The sequence below is a fragment of the Heteronotia binoei genome, chromosome 13, assembly GCF_032191835.1.
Source record: "Heteronotia binoei isolate CCM8104 ecotype False Entrance Well chromosome 13, APGP_CSIRO_Hbin_v1, whole genome shotgun sequence".
NCBI lineage: Eukaryota > Metazoa > Chordata > Lepidosauria > Squamata > Gekkonidae > Heteronotia > Heteronotia binoei.
Window position 1 is genome coordinate 8,423,171 of NC_083235.1, and position 15,000 is coordinate 8,438,170.

At 47.9% G+C, this 15,000-nt stretch overlaps 1 protein-coding gene across 1 annotated transcript in view; it reads right to left on the reverse strand.

The window, feature by feature from the left end:
- The window catches only part of CCDC22 (coiled-coil domain containing 22), a 50,171-nt gene extending 36,398 nt beyond the window's left edge, over positions 1 to 13,773 (reverse strand). The window contains exons 1-5 of the mRNA XM_060251905.1: positions 13,698 to 13,773; positions 7,741 to 7,821; positions 2,253 to 2,430; positions 551 to 683; positions 340 to 446 (exon numbers count right to left, since the gene is read on the reverse strand). Of these exons, the coding sequence (XP_060107888.1) occupies positions 340 to 446; positions 551 to 683; positions 2,253 to 2,430; positions 7,741 to 7,790 (468 nt within the window). The 5' untranslated portion in view covers positions 7,791 to 7,821; positions 13,698 to 13,773. The remainder of the gene's footprint in view (positions 1 to 339; positions 447 to 550; positions 684 to 2,252; positions 2,431 to 7,740; positions 7,822 to 13,697) is intronic.
- Between the last annotated feature and the right edge of the window lie 1,227 nt (positions 13,774 to 15,000).

Consider the following 15,000-nt stretch of genomic DNA (forward strand, 5'->3'; position numbering starts at 1 on the left):
GACAGCACACGAAAGCTGACATTCTAAATAAAACTTGGTTCGTCTCAAAGGTGCAACTTTGACTCCCGCTTTGTTCAACTGCTTCAGACCAACACGGCTGCCCACCTGGATCTATGTACCTGACCCCCTCGTCTGAAGAAGTGTGTTTTTAGCACACGAAAGTGGATGTTCTGAATAAAACTCGTGTGGTCTTAAAGGTGCGCCACCTGACTCCCGCTTTGTTCAGCTGCTTCAGACCAACACGGCTGCCCGCCTGGATGTATGAACCTGACCCCCTCGTCTGAAGAAGTGTGTTCTTAGCACACGAAAGCTGACATTCTAAGGGAGGAGGAAACCCACCTGTAACAGCTGCAGGCGGGGGGTGCGGCAGGACGGAGGCACCCAAGGGACAGCCAGTTGCTCCTTGATGGTAGCGGCAATCGCTCTGTGCAGTGCCGTCGATTTGCCTGCGGGGACACAGCGTTCGCATGGTTACTCCCGATTCGAACTCAGTCCCCCTGAGGCCCAGATCCAAAATTTGCTTCCCCCCCCTCCCCAGCTTCCTCCATACCCACAGGCTGGTCGGCATCCTCCGAAGCATCGCGGGGAAGCTTCTCCACGAGGAAGAGGAGAAGGCGTCGGATTTCCGGCTCGCTGCTGTATAAGAAGGTCTGGTACCCGACTTCTCCTTGGTACCCTAAGTCCTGGATGATGGGAAAGAAATGGGTGAGCCAAGAAGTGTGTGCGTGTGGGGAGGTTTGGAGGTATAAAGCTTTAGAACAAGGGTGTCAAACATGCGGCCCGGGGGACGAATCAGGCCCCCCGAGCGTCTGGCTGTCATCTGCTTCCTTCTCCCTCACAGCTTGCTTTGCTAGGCTTGCTCAATCACACAGGAGCTACAAAGCAAAGCGTCTATTTTCTCCATTGGCTGAGGCTCCTCCCTTGCTTGGTGAGCTTTTGTGTGCTAAACGCACACTTCATCAGACAATGGAATGGGGGTAGTGAGCAGCGCCGCATATAGCTGGCGGGCAGTGGTTAAGAATGCAAAGTGGTACAACGTTAGACTCCAGTGGCGAAATAGCAAAATCAACAAACTGCGTGGGAAAGCAATAAGCCAGGAACAAGTAAGAAATGGAAAACGATGGTGAGAATTCTGACGTTACTTTCTTATTGGTTTCCCACGGAAATGCTATCCAAACCTGTTGGAATACAAGCTATGTACGTTCCAGCCATGATGTAGTTAACTGTTTGTTTACCTGATATAGGAAGTGATGTATTGTGACCTAAACTCAATTGTGGGATGGTTCTTACTTTGCCTGCGAAAGTTGAGAACACAACATTGGTCAGAGAGGACGTTAGGTGTGAAATGCTTTGATCTTGTATGCAAGTTTTATTGCTCTTCTTCCTGGCGAAATGCTTTTTGGGGAGAAGAACAGTGGAGACAAAGAACGTAGCCATGTAGATCTGACGTAGATAGACTAGCTGGTAAGCTAGATTGTTTTTCTGTTTTATCCCAAGTACCCTATCCTGATGTTTTCTAGTAAACTTTATTTCTTTTGCTAAGCTTAAGCCTCGACTCCAATTACTGCCACTCCAAACCTCTGAATTTAACATGTATTTCCTAACATTTTGGTAGCAGATATGATAAAAGGTTCCAACAAAACCAAATGTTCTTTCAGTTTTTTTAATTTCACTGCTTTGCCACTGGAGTCTAACTTTGTATTCTTAACCACCAGCTATATGTAGCTCTGCTCGCTGTATCCCATTCCACTGTCTGATGAAGCGTGTGTACATACAAAAGCTGACCTTCGGAACAAAACTTCGGAACAAAGCAGGAGTGAAGTGGCACCTTTAAGACCAACCAAGTTTTATTCAGAACGTAACCTTTCGTGTGCTCTCTAAGCACGCTTCATCAGACAAGGGGATCAGGTATTGTGGGCTGAAATACAAGCAGTTTGTCGATTAACTATGCAGACGGATCACATGGTAAACCAGTGTGGCTTGGCGATTTGGTCTGGACAGCCATAAAAGGTAACGAAGTCCTCTGCCAATTGGTGCTTCTGTAAATCTAGCTGTAGTTGTAAATTAGGTGGACTAATTACTTCAGCTACATGTGTTCAACTACTTCAGACCAACACGGCTGCCCGCTGGGGTCGATGAACAAAACTTTGTTGGTCTTAAAGGTGAGACTTGACTCCTACTTTGTTCTAAACCTGAAGAAAGAAGATCAAAATCAGACCTCTTCGATCAGACGAACGCTTGGCAGTAATTACCTGACAGGCTTGAGCCAGACTCATGCCAATCCGGAAGCGCGCAGACATGCCGGGGGGCAGGATATGGCTCAAATTGCCCCCCACAGAAGGGTTAATGACCCGGAGGCATCGCACAACAGCCTCGACAATCAACTCGGTGGTGAATTCTCGGATGCTCTGCACTTCGTCGGGGATGTCGCTGGGTGGGGAGAAGAGAGGGTTAGATGTTAGACCAGGGGTGTCAAACATGCAGCATTGGGGCCGAATCAGGCCCCCGGAGGGCTCCCATCAGGCCCCTCGAGCAACTGGCTCTCATCTGCTCCCTTCCCCCTCTTTCTTGCTTCCTTCCGCATCGCAGCTTGCTCTGCCAGGCTTGCTCAATCACACAGAAGCTACAGAACAAAACCTCTATTTTTTTCCCATTGGCTGAGGCTCCTCCCTTGGGGAGGAAGGGGGAGAGGCAGAGCTTGCTTTGCCAGGCTCTCTCAATCGCACAGCAGAGCTACTGAGCCAAGCCTCTCTTCCTCCTATTGGCTGATGCTCCTCTCCCTCCTGGTCCCCTGGGGAAGGAAGGAAAGAGCCAGAGCTTCCTTTGCCCAGTTCCCTGGATCCCATGGGAGAGATACAAAGAAAGCACCTTTAAGAACAACTACGGCTAATGTTTTAAGCATGTTTTAAGTTTTTTTAAAAAATCTTTGTGTTCGTCTCTTGAGAGTCCCTTGGACTGCAAGAAGATCAAATCCGTCAGTCCTGAGGGAAATCAACCCAGACTGTTCCCTGGAAGGTCAGATGCTGAAGCTGAAGCTCAAATCCTTTGGCCACCAACGGAGAAGGGAGCACTCCCTGGAGAAGACTCTTGAGAGTCCCTTGGACCGCAAGAAGATCAAATCCGTCAGTCCTAAGGGAAATCAACCCAGACTGTTCCCTGGAAAGTCAGATGCTGAAGCTGAAGCTCAAATCCTTTGGCCACCCAGTGAGAAGGGAGCACTCTCTGGAGAAGACCCTGATGCTGGGAAAGACAGAAGGCAAAAGAAGAAGGGGACAGCAAAAGAGGAGATGGCTGGACAGTATTAATGATGTAGCAAACACGAATTTGAGCAGACTTTGGAGGATGGTGGAAGACAGGAGGGCCTGGCGTGACTTTGTCCATGGGGCCGCCAAGAGTCGGACTCGACTATGCGACTGAACAACAACAAACAGAGATGATTCTGAGGCCAGTGCTCTCAACTGAATACAATAACCGCCACCACAAAACAAGAACTATAGAAATAAGTGAAGAACCAGCAACTCTTTAGGCCAGGGGTGTCAAACACACAGCCCAAGGGCCAAATCAGGCCTCTGGAGAGCTCCTCTCAGGCCCACGAGCTGCTTCCTTTTCTCTCACTCTCTCGCTTCCTTCTGCATCACAGTTTGCTTTGCAAGGCTTGCTCAATCGCACAGGAGCGACAGAGCAAAACCTGTGTTTTCTCCATTGGCTGACCAGCAGCACATGAAGCAATTTAGGTACAAAAGCTCACAATGCCCAGCCATTTCATGTTTTCCCCTGGGTCTTAGGCTCAAAGCACTGGCCATGAGATTTCTGTAACAAATGTCAATAACTCAAAGCAGATTTGCAACTGACAGACTCACACCTGAACAGCCTACTCAAGATTGCTACAGCACAGACGCTGTCTCCAGATTCTGATGCAATAATTCAAAGCAAGAGGTGTCGGTGATCAGAAACGGTTAAATGAACAAAATATTGCAAGAGTGCTCATCTTTTAAGCATATTTTATTTTCAGTTTTTTAAAAATATATTTAATTCTGTTTGTCTGTGTCCTTTAAAAAAAAGTTTATATCTCTGCTTCTACACACGGCCTGGCCATGTCAGATCTGGCCCTCGTAGAAAATGAGTTCGACACCCCCGATATGGCCTGTTTCATGAAATACACGTAGATATTTTCAGGTGGTAGCTGTGTTGGTCAAGAGAACAGCTGGATTTGAGTCCAGTAGCATCTGAGAGACCAACACGGCGTTTGCGGTATTAACTTTCAAGACTCAAAGCTTTCTTTGTCAGAGGTCAACCCTGGATTATCGTAACTCTCTCTACGTGGGGCTGCCTTCTCCGGACACTCCCGCTGGTGCAGAATGCTGCTGCACGGATGTTGACATCGTTGTCTGTTCAGGCACGGATCCATCCCGTGCTGCACGAACTGCACTGGCTGCCTGCTGAGTACTGGATCTGGTTCGAGGTACTGATACTCCCCTTTAAGGCCCTATACGGCTAGGGGCCAGCATTCCTTCTGGACTGCCTCTTCCCATATGAGCCCCGTAGGTCTTTGGGGTCAGCTACCCAGCATCTGCTGATGGTCCCTGGTCCCAGACAATGTTCCCTCTAAGCTGAGTTAGTGTGAGCTAGCTTTAATAATAATAATAATAATAATAATAATAATAATAATAATAATAATACCTTTTATTTATATCCCGCCCTCCCCGCTGAGGCAGGCTCAGGGCGGCTAACAACATTAATCAATATAACAAATGATACAATACTTTAACAGTAGATAAAAATTGATTCAAATTCTAAAAAACAGTAAAACAATAAAATTAACATCTTGGTGCTATTCTGACAGATAACAAACTCATTGAAGCAGTCTCTCAGTGTTTAGTCGGTGAAGGCTTCACTAAAGAGGAAGGTCTTGCAGGCCCTGCGGAAACGATCAAAGTCCCGCAGGGCCCGTACTTCCTCTGGGAGCTGGTTCCACAGGTGTGGGGCCACAACAGAGAAGGCCCGGGTGCGGGTACTCTGCAGTCTTGCTTCCTTCGGCCCTGGGATAGTCAACAGGTCTTTCCCTGCTGACCTCAGTGCTCTCTTTAGCCTCCGGCTCACACATTTTTGTCTCAGCTCAGGGAAAATGGCCCTGGAGCTAACTAATTGAAGCGGCAGCTCGCCACTTTAATGCCAGTAGCTCACAAAGCAGAATTTTTGCTCTCAAGACTCCACAGCTTAGAAGGAAAATTAGTCCCAGGGATGTCCGACTTGTCTTGACCAGAGCCAGGACCTTCTCTGCCGGTGGAACGAGCCTCCTTTGGAGATCTGGGCCTTGCGGGGCCGGTAAAACAGAGCTCTTCCACCAGGCCTTCGGCTGAGGCAGCAGACGTCATCTGCTATTGGCCTCCTCCCCATTCAATGATACAAGATCTGACCATCTTTGGACTGATATGTCACCACCAACACTCCATGCTACGGTCACCTCAAGAATAGATCACTGTAATGCTCTCTACATGGGGCTACCCTTGATGCTAACCCAGAGATTACAACTAGTGCAGAACGCTGCGGCACGGCTGTTAATGGGGCTGCCGCGATGGGAGCACATTCAGCCAGTGCTGAGGGAGCTGCACTGGTTGCCTGTTGTGTTCCGAGTTCGCTTCAAGGTGTTGGTATTAACCTTCAAAGCCCTTTATGCCTATCTACGGGACCGCCTTTCCCCATATATCCCCCAGAGAGCACTGCAATCAGGGACAAAAAATCTGCTGTCTGCCCCTGGCCCCAAAGAAGCCAGGCTGTGTGTGACGAAATCCAGGGCTTTTTCGGTGGCAGCACCAGAACTTTGGAACACCCTTCCAGAAGCCATAAGGGCCCTGCGGGATTTGTCTGCGTTCCGCAGGGCCTGTGAGACCGAACTGTTTAAACAGGCTTTTGCGGTCTGACTGAAAAAGGGCTGCCACCGGACATCCTACAGAATGCTGGCGATCACAGTCGAGAATTCAATACCGCCTATACTGCCCTGAAATAGCGCCATAGAATGGTTTTAAAGCTGATATATGTAAATTATGGTTTTATATGTTTTATTGGATGAATTGTATTTTATGATGTTGTGAGCCGCCCTGAGTCCGCTTGCGGAGAGGGCGGGATATAAATGGGAAGTAATAAATAAATAAATTCTAAGCTGTGGAGTCTCGTGAGCAGAAATTCTGCTTTGTGAGCTACCGGCATTAACGTTGTGAGCTCCTGCATCAATTGGTTTGCTCTGAGGGCATCGTCCCTGAGCTAAGACAAAAACGTGTGAGCCAGGGGCTAAAAAACCTCCCCTGCGAGCTAGCTCACGCTAACTCAGCTCACAGGGAACACCGGTCACCACTGTCGAGGCAAGGCTTTTAAATTGTGCTGCTTTAATTGCTGTTTGTTTGCTTTAATTATGATTAATGTGTTTTTAACTGTTTTACTCATGATGCAACCTGCCCTGAGCCTGTTCTGCGGGAAAGGATGGGATATAAATAGAACAAAATAAATAAATGGATTTCCCTCAGCGTTTGTAGCTGACAAAGGCGGCTTTGAGTCTTGAAAGCTCATACTCCGAAAACCTTGCTGGCTCTCTAAAGCGCTACTGGACTCAAATCCGTGTATAGGTACATGATTTAGTGACTAAAGTGAAAAAAAGAACCAAAATTTTGGTTTCTGTTGTTTTCAGAAGGCCTAATTATAGCACTGAGACCAGCGTTCCTTCTGAGCTGAGTTACCTCACAATTTTTAGCCTCTACTGTTTTATAATAGATTATTTTATTTTATGATATAATTTTGCTGTTAGCTGCCCTGAGCCTGCTTATAGCATTAGCAAAAAATCCAGAAAAGGGCAACCAGAATGATTCAAGGGTTGGAACACTTTCCCTACGAAGAAAGGTTGAAACGCTGGGGGCTCTTTAGCTTGGCGAGACGTCGACTGCGGGGTGACATGATAGAGGTTGACAAGATTCTGCATGGGATGGAGAAAGTAGAGAAAGAAGTCCTTTTCTCCCTTGCTCACAATACAAGAACTCGTGGGCATTCAATGAAATTGCTGAGCAGTTGGGTTAGAACGGATAAAAGGAAGTCCTTCTTCACCCAAAGGGTTGTTAACATGTGGAATTCACTGCCACAGGAGGCGGTGGCGGCTACAAGCATAGCTAGCTTCCAGAGGGGATTGGGTAAAAATATGGAGCAGAGGTCCATCGGTGGCTATTAGCCACAGTATATTGTTGGAACTGTCTGGGGCAGTGACGCTCTGTATTCTTGGTGTTTGGGGGCAAAGTGTGCTGCCTTGGTTGTAGACATAATGAAGCGCAGTTATAAAGACCATAGCCACTTGGATATGAAGACCTCAGAGGCAGAGCAAAAGTGGCTTCATTATACAATGGGCAGCCATGTAGTTATGAGGTGGAAACGCTGAGGTAAAAAAGTGGAGAAAGCACAACAAGGTCCATTCAGGGGGCCAGAAAAGAAGAAACTTGAGGTCGGATTCGAGCCAGGGATACAAATGAAAAATAAAATAAAATAATAAAATAATATAAATAGACAGTGGTTTTCATGCTCCAGGTTTGGGAGCACACTGTAGCAATCGACTCTTCGCCAGCCATGTTTGTACAGTGTACTTTCGGACCCACTTTAATGGGCAGTATGGCATGATGCTCGCTTCCCACCCACCGCTTGGCACGAGGCAGTCACGCACACAGACAAACCCAACACCCAAACCCAACACCAAGATGGCCTTACGTCCCAGAGAGGCGGAGGGAATGTATGAGGATCTTGTCCACCTCCTCCATGATGCTGTGACATCGAGGGAGATGAGAATTCCTACAAAACAGAGGCGGGAAAGATATAAACAGGGCCATGAGTTCAAGTTACGCCAAGTTCAAGTCCTCCAGTAGTAGATTCAAGTCAACCAATGAAGTCATAGTTCCGATTTCATATATCCCATGAAACAATAAATGCTGCGACAGGACAGCCGGTTTTCCACTTCCTGTTTCGACATTGCCTCAGGCCAACGGGATTACAAAACAATTTTACAACAGTTAAGACACGGTTGTTTTGACTTGCGTCTACAGAATCATTATGAATGGAACTTTCTATAATTGGATTTTTATTGAATATATAACCTGCTCTTCAGTGTAATAAACGTCTAATTTCCGTGTAATTTCGGTCACGGTTACCTTCCGGTTGTGTTGCTACGTCTATATAGCGACCTCTCTCGTTGTGATTTTAACTTTCCGGTGGAGGCTGGAGATCTCCCAAAATTACAACTCACCTCTAATGAAAAGATCAATTTCCCTGGAGAAAATGACAACTGGTCTGGTTCTTCCGCTCTCACCTCAATTAATTTTATTAAGTATTTGGGAAGACTATAACGTTTCAACTCCATGACATGAGCTTATCTCCTTATTGGCTGCTTATCTCATTAAATATATTAACCCCTTCTTCCACTATATTTTAATATATTTTTCTTCTAATGGCAAACTATATGTATGTTACATGTTAAAAAATAAATTAGTTAGATGGGTAAAATGTCTGAGAAAGTAATGCCCTCTTTTTGACCCAGGCTTATATAATAGAAAGAGCCCCGTGGTGCAGAGTGTTAAAACTGCAGTACTGCAGTCCTAAGCTCTGCTCACGACCTGAGTTCGATCCCCGGCGGTAGCTGGGTTTTCAGGTAGCCGGCTCCAGGTTGACTCAGCCTTCCATCCTTCCGAGGTCGGTCAAATGAGGACCCAGCTTGCTGGGGAGAAAGTGGAGATGGCTGGGGAAGGCAATGGCAAACCACCCTGTAAAAATCCTGCCGCGAAAACGTTGTGAAAGCAACGTCACCCCAGAATCGGAAACGACTGCTGCTTGAACAGGGGGCCTTTCCTTTTCCTATATAATAGACTGATTGACAGACATTCTCACATTTCGGCATATTACTGGTTTATGGCTTTCGCATGCTCATGCTACCCAGATCAAAGGTTTGCTCAATTTGTTAATTTTACTATTCTGTCATTGGACCTTAAATTTGGACCATTCTGCATTCTAAACCACTGGCCACCAGCTCTATGTAGCTCTGCTCACTGCACCCCATTCCATTGTCTGATGAAGTGTGCGCGCATAAGAAAGCTGACGTTCAGAATAAAACTTTGTCAGTCTTAAAGGTACACTTGACTCCTCCTTTGTTCTGCTGCTTCAGACCAACACGGCTGCCCAGCTGGATTTATCCCCTTAATGTTCACAGCAGCGAAGTACGAAATGGAAATCGTTAGACCCCCTTTACATCGGGTCCTGGGCTTCTAAATTATGGGAGTTCTTCCTTTGACAAAGTGGCAGGCTCTCGTGGATCTACATTACACTCTGGTAGCAAGAAAAAAAATATTATGTACATGGGAAAGGAAAGGAAAGGAAAGGTCCCCTGTGCAAGCACCAGTCGTTTCCAACTCTGGGGTGATGTTGCTTTCACAGCGTTTTCACGACAGATTTTTGACGGGGTGGTTTGCCATGGCCTTCCCCAGTCCTCTATGCTTTCGCCCAGCAAGCTGGGTCCTCATTTGACCGACCTTGAAAGGATGGAAGGCTGAGTCAGCCTTGAGCTGGCTACCTGAAAACCTAGCTTCCGCCAGGGATCGAACTCAGGTCGTGAGCAGAGCTTAGGACTGCCGTACTGCAGCTTTAACACTCTGCACCACAGGGCTCTTCTCACACAATGCAGGAAACTCACAAATAAAGGTAAAAAAGGTAGTCCCCTGTGCAAGCACCAGTTGTTTCAGACTCTGGGGTGATGTTGCTTTCACAACGTTTTCTGGCAGACTTTTTACAGGGTAGTTTGCCATTGCCTTCCCCAGTCATCTACTCTTTCCCCACAGCAAGCTGGGGACTCATTTGACAGACCTCGGAAGGATGGAAGGCTGAGTCAACCTTGAGCCGGCTGCCTGAACCAGCTTTCGCTGGGATTGAACTCAGGTCATGAGCAGAGCTTTGGACCGCAGTACTGCAGCTTCACCACTCTGCGCCACGGGGCCGCTCTAAAGGAAAGGTCGCCTGTGCAAGCACCAGTCGTTTTCGACTCTGGGGTGACGTTGCTCTCACAACGTTTTCACGGCAGACTTTTTATGGGGTGGTTTGCCCTTGCCTTCCCCAGTTATCTACGCTTTCCCCCACAGCAAGCTGGGGACTCATTTTACTGACCTCGGAAGGATGGAAGGCTGTGTCAACCTCGAGCCGGCTACCTGAAAACCCAGCTTCCGCTGGGGATCAAACTCAGGTCAAGAGCAGAGCTTAGGATTGGAGTACTGCAGCTTTAACACTGCGCCACGGGGCTGTTTTTACGAAATGGGAACCCTTCTTAAATTGGAAATTCAGACCCACCTTTGCTGCACCTACTTTGACCCATGAAGACTACATACATCTCGTGTTTAATGTCTTGTTAAGTAATTTAATATGTGGTTATTACAAATTGTTTTGGATATGACAGCATACCTCTACAGATGAGTCTTCTATTGAATCTGTATGCTTTGCTTATTTATTATTAAGTAGCTCTAGAATCATACTGTGTAACATTATCATCTGTATTATGTTTAGGCAGCCTTATGCGTGCATATAAGTATTGAGTTTCTATTTTGCACTATTCTGTAACTTATACCCCCCCCCCTGCAATAAACTGGTTATTAGAATCATAGAGTTGGAAGGGACCTCCAGGGTCATCTAGTCCAACCCCCTGCACAATGCAGGACACTCACAAACACCTTTCCCTAAATTCACAGGATCCGCACTGCTGTCAGATGGCCATCTAGCCTCTGTTGAAAAACCGCCAAGGAAGGAGACCCCACCACCTCCCAAGGAGGAAGCCTGTTCCACTGAGGAACCGCTCTAAACACACAAATATTTCCCCCTAAATTCACAGGATTCGCACTGCTGTTAGATGGCCATCTAGCCTCTGTTGAAAAACCTCCAAGGAAGGAGAGCCCACCACCTCCCAAGGAGGAAGCCTGTTCCACTGAGGAACCGCTCCAACCGTCAGGAAGTTTAACAGGTATTAACCTTTTAAAAAAGAAAGAAAGAAAATGGCAACTCCAGAGCCTGGACTCTCCAATTCCCACTCTCCTGAAGCTCCACCCCCAAAGCTCAGGGATGCCAAGCTCCAGGCAGGACCTGACAATTTCCAGGGATTACAGACCATCTCCAGATGACAGGGATCAGTTTCCCTGAAGAAAACAGCACCTTCAGAGGCTGGAGTCTATGGCATTATAACACACTAAGGTCACATCGTCAACCCTTGCCCTCTGCCAGGTTCTGCCCCCAAGTCTCCAGGAATTTCCCGACCCAGAGTTGGCATCAGCGTTCCCTCTAAGTTGAGTTTACGTGAGCCAGCTCACAGATCTTTTTCGCCTCCCGCTCACACGTTTTTGTCTTCGCTCAGGAAAAATGGCCCCAGAACGCACTCATGGATGCAGGAGCTCCCCACTTTAATGCCAGCAGCTCACAAAGTAGAATTTTTGCTCACAAGATTCTGCAGCTTAGGGAAGGGGTCCCCAACCCCCAGTCCGTGGCCTGTTAGCAACCAGGCCATGAGTTGTATAATTATTTCATTATTTATTACAATGTAGTAATAATAATAAGACGACAACATTGGATTTATATCCTGCCCTCCACTCCGAATCTCAGAGCGGCTCACAATCTCCTTTATCTTCTTCCCCCACAGCAGACACCCTGTGAGGTAGATGAAGATATTGGATTTATATCCCGCCCTCCACTCCGAAGAGTCTCAGAGCGGCTCACAATCTCCTTTCCCTCCCTCCCCCACAACAGACGCCCTGTGAGGTAGATGGAGATATTGGATTTATATCCCACCCTCCACTCTGAAGAGTCTCAGAGCGGCTCACAATCTCCTTTACCTTCCTCCCCCACAGCAGAAACCCTGTGAGGTAGATGAAGATATTGGATTTATATCCCACCCTCCACTCAGAAGAGTCTCAGAGCGGCTCACAATCTCCTTTACCTTCCTCCCCCACAGCAGAAACCCTGTGAGGTAGATGAAGATATTGGATTTATATCCCACCCTCCACTCTGAAGAGTCTCAGAGCGGCTCACAATCTCCTTTACCTTCCTCCCCCACAGCAGAAACCCTGTGAGGTAGATGAAGATATTGGATTTATATCCCGCCCTCCACTCAGAAGAGTCTCAGAGCGGCTCACAATCTCCTTTCCCTTCCCCCCCCCCCACAACAGACACCCTGTGAGGTAGATGAAGATATTGGATTTATATCCCACCCTCCACTCCGAAGAGTCTCAGAGCGGCTCACAATCTCTTTTCCCTTCCTCCCCCACAACAGGCATCCTGTGAGGTAGATGAAGATATTGAATTTATATCCCGCTCTCCACTCCAAAGAGTCTCAGAGCGGTTCACAATCTCCTTTCCCTTCCTCCTCAACAAACACCCTGTGAAGTAGATGAAGATATTGGATTTATATCCTGCTCTCCACTCCGAAGAGTCTCAAAGCAGCCTACAATCTCCTTTCCCTTCCTCCCCCACAACAGACACCCTGTGAGGTGGGTTGGGCTGAGAGAGCTCTGACAGAAGCTGCCCTTTCAAGGACAGAGAGCAGCCTATAATCTCCTTTCCCTTCCTCCCCCACAAGAGACACCCTGTGAGGTAGGTGGGGCTGAGAGAGCTCTCCCAGAAGCTGCTCTTTCAAGGACAACTCTGCGAGAGTTATGGCTGACCCCAGGCCATTCCAGCAGGTGCAAGTGGAGAAGTGGGGAATCAAACCCAGTTCTCCCAGATAAGAGTCCGCACACTTAAGCGCCACACTAAAATAAAGTGCACAAATGTATCATCCCGAAACCATCCCACCCTCCACCCCCCATGTGTGGAAAAACTGCCTTCCACAAAACTGGTCCCTGGTGCCAAAAAGGTTGGGGACCACTGGCTTAGAGGGCACATCAGCTGGCAGCCTAGCTCATATCTCTATTGACCTGTTCTGATCAAGCTGGGATCTCTGTCCCTAATTTTTGTAAGTCACCTTGGGTACAGCTGGAAAACGGACAGGCGCAAAAGATAAAACTATATAAACAAGCAGCAGTTCACAGTCCCCCAAACAAGGATGCATCGCAACCAGTGTTCCCTCTAAGCTGAGTTAGCGTGAGCTAGCGCGCAGATTTTTAGCCTCCGGCTCACACCTTTTGGTCTTAGCTCAGGAAGGATGACCCCAGAACACACTTCATTGATGCAGCGGCTCACCACTTTTAATGCCAGTAGCTCACAAAGTAGAAGTTTTGCTGGCAAGACTCTGCAGCTTAGAGGGAACACCGATTGCAACACCGCTACATAAAACATGTTTATAAAGCCACTGTTTTTGAAGACTGAATTGGGGCTGGGGACCCCGCCCCTTGCAAGGGAGCGCCAGCCAAGACATCCCACCCACCCAGCCGCAATTGCAATGCAGCAGAGAGAGCCAGGGGAGTCCTCTCGTTTCCCCAGCTTGCAAAAACGTCCAGTATTCCTGCAGTGAGCTATGGGAGAAAGAGGAAGAAGAGACAGGCAGCCACCCAGCTATGGGGCATGCATTGCACAACTGGGACCACGACTGATAAGAACGTTTGCAAGCTCTTTGCAGGGAAGCAGAGGTTTTTAAAAAAATAAGAATAACTCAAAAAGGTGCCCAAGGTAGCGAGGACGAGACCAGAGCGAGGGAGGCACCCGGTACTCACCTCTCCCACTAAGCTGTGCAGGGCCAGGCTGTCAGTCACAAGACCTAGTCCCAGAGCACGACGGGAAATGTAGTTTTTCCAATTCCCCCTTTTTGCCTTGCGTCACGGGACTTGTAGTCCAAGCAGGGCAGCAGTCACGCCCCTAACCCTGCCTCGACGCAAAGTATGCTAGGAATTGTAGTCCCCACTCACGCTCTAGAAAGGGAAGAGGCGGCAGGGAAGGGGCAGGCGCGAGCTGGAAGCGCAAAGCAGCCTGGGGGTTGTAGTTAGATCCAGGTGGGAAGCCTTGTTGGTCTGAAGCCACAGTGGCCAAATTTGCTTCACATAAGAGCCACATAGAATATATGGCAGATGTTTCAGAGATGCTTGAGAGAGGAAAGAAGGCAGGCAGGAAGGAATTGAGGGGGTTGGACTAGATGACCTTGGAGGTCCCTTCCAACTCTATGATTCTATGTGTGCAATTCTGGTCACCGCACCTCAAAAAGGATATTATAGCACTGGAAAAAGTGCAGAAAAGGGCAACTCGAATGATTAAAGGTTTGGAACACTTTCCCTATGAAGAAAGGTTAAAACGCTTGGGGCTCTTTAGCTTGGAGAAACGTCGACTGCGGGGTGACATGATAGAGGTTTACAAAACTATGCATGGGATGGAGAAAGTAGAGAAAGAAGTACTTTTCTCCCTTTCTCACAATACAAGAACTCGTGGGCATTCAATGAAATTGCTGAGCAGTCGTGTTAGAACGGATAAAAGGAAGTCCTTCTTCACCCAAAGGGTGGCTAATATGTGGAATTCACTGCCACAGGAGGTGGCGGTGGCTACAAGCATAGCCAGCTTCAAGGGGGGGATTGGATAAGCATATGGAGCAGAGGTCCATCAGTGGCTATTAGCCACAGTATATTATTGGAACTGTCTGGGGCAGTGATGCTCTGTATTCTTGGTGCTTGCGGTGGGGGGGGGCAAAGTGGAAGGGCTTCTAGACCTACTTGTGAACCTTCTGATGGCACTTGGGTTTTTTTTTGGGGGGGGGCACTGAGTGACACAGTGTTGGACTGGATGGGCCATTGGCCTGATCCAACATGGCTTCTCTTATGTTCTTATGAAGCAATTGATCAGGGCTGGCCAAACTTGCTTCGTGTAAGAGCCACACAGAATAAACATCAGACGTTTGAGAGCCTCAAGACATGCATGTCAGATGGAGGGAAAGAGAGGCGGAAAGAAAGCAACTTTAAATCCATTCACCAAGCTGCCAGCTGGCTTGGAGGAGTGATTTAAAGAGACAAATGCCTTCTCCGAGCCAGCCAA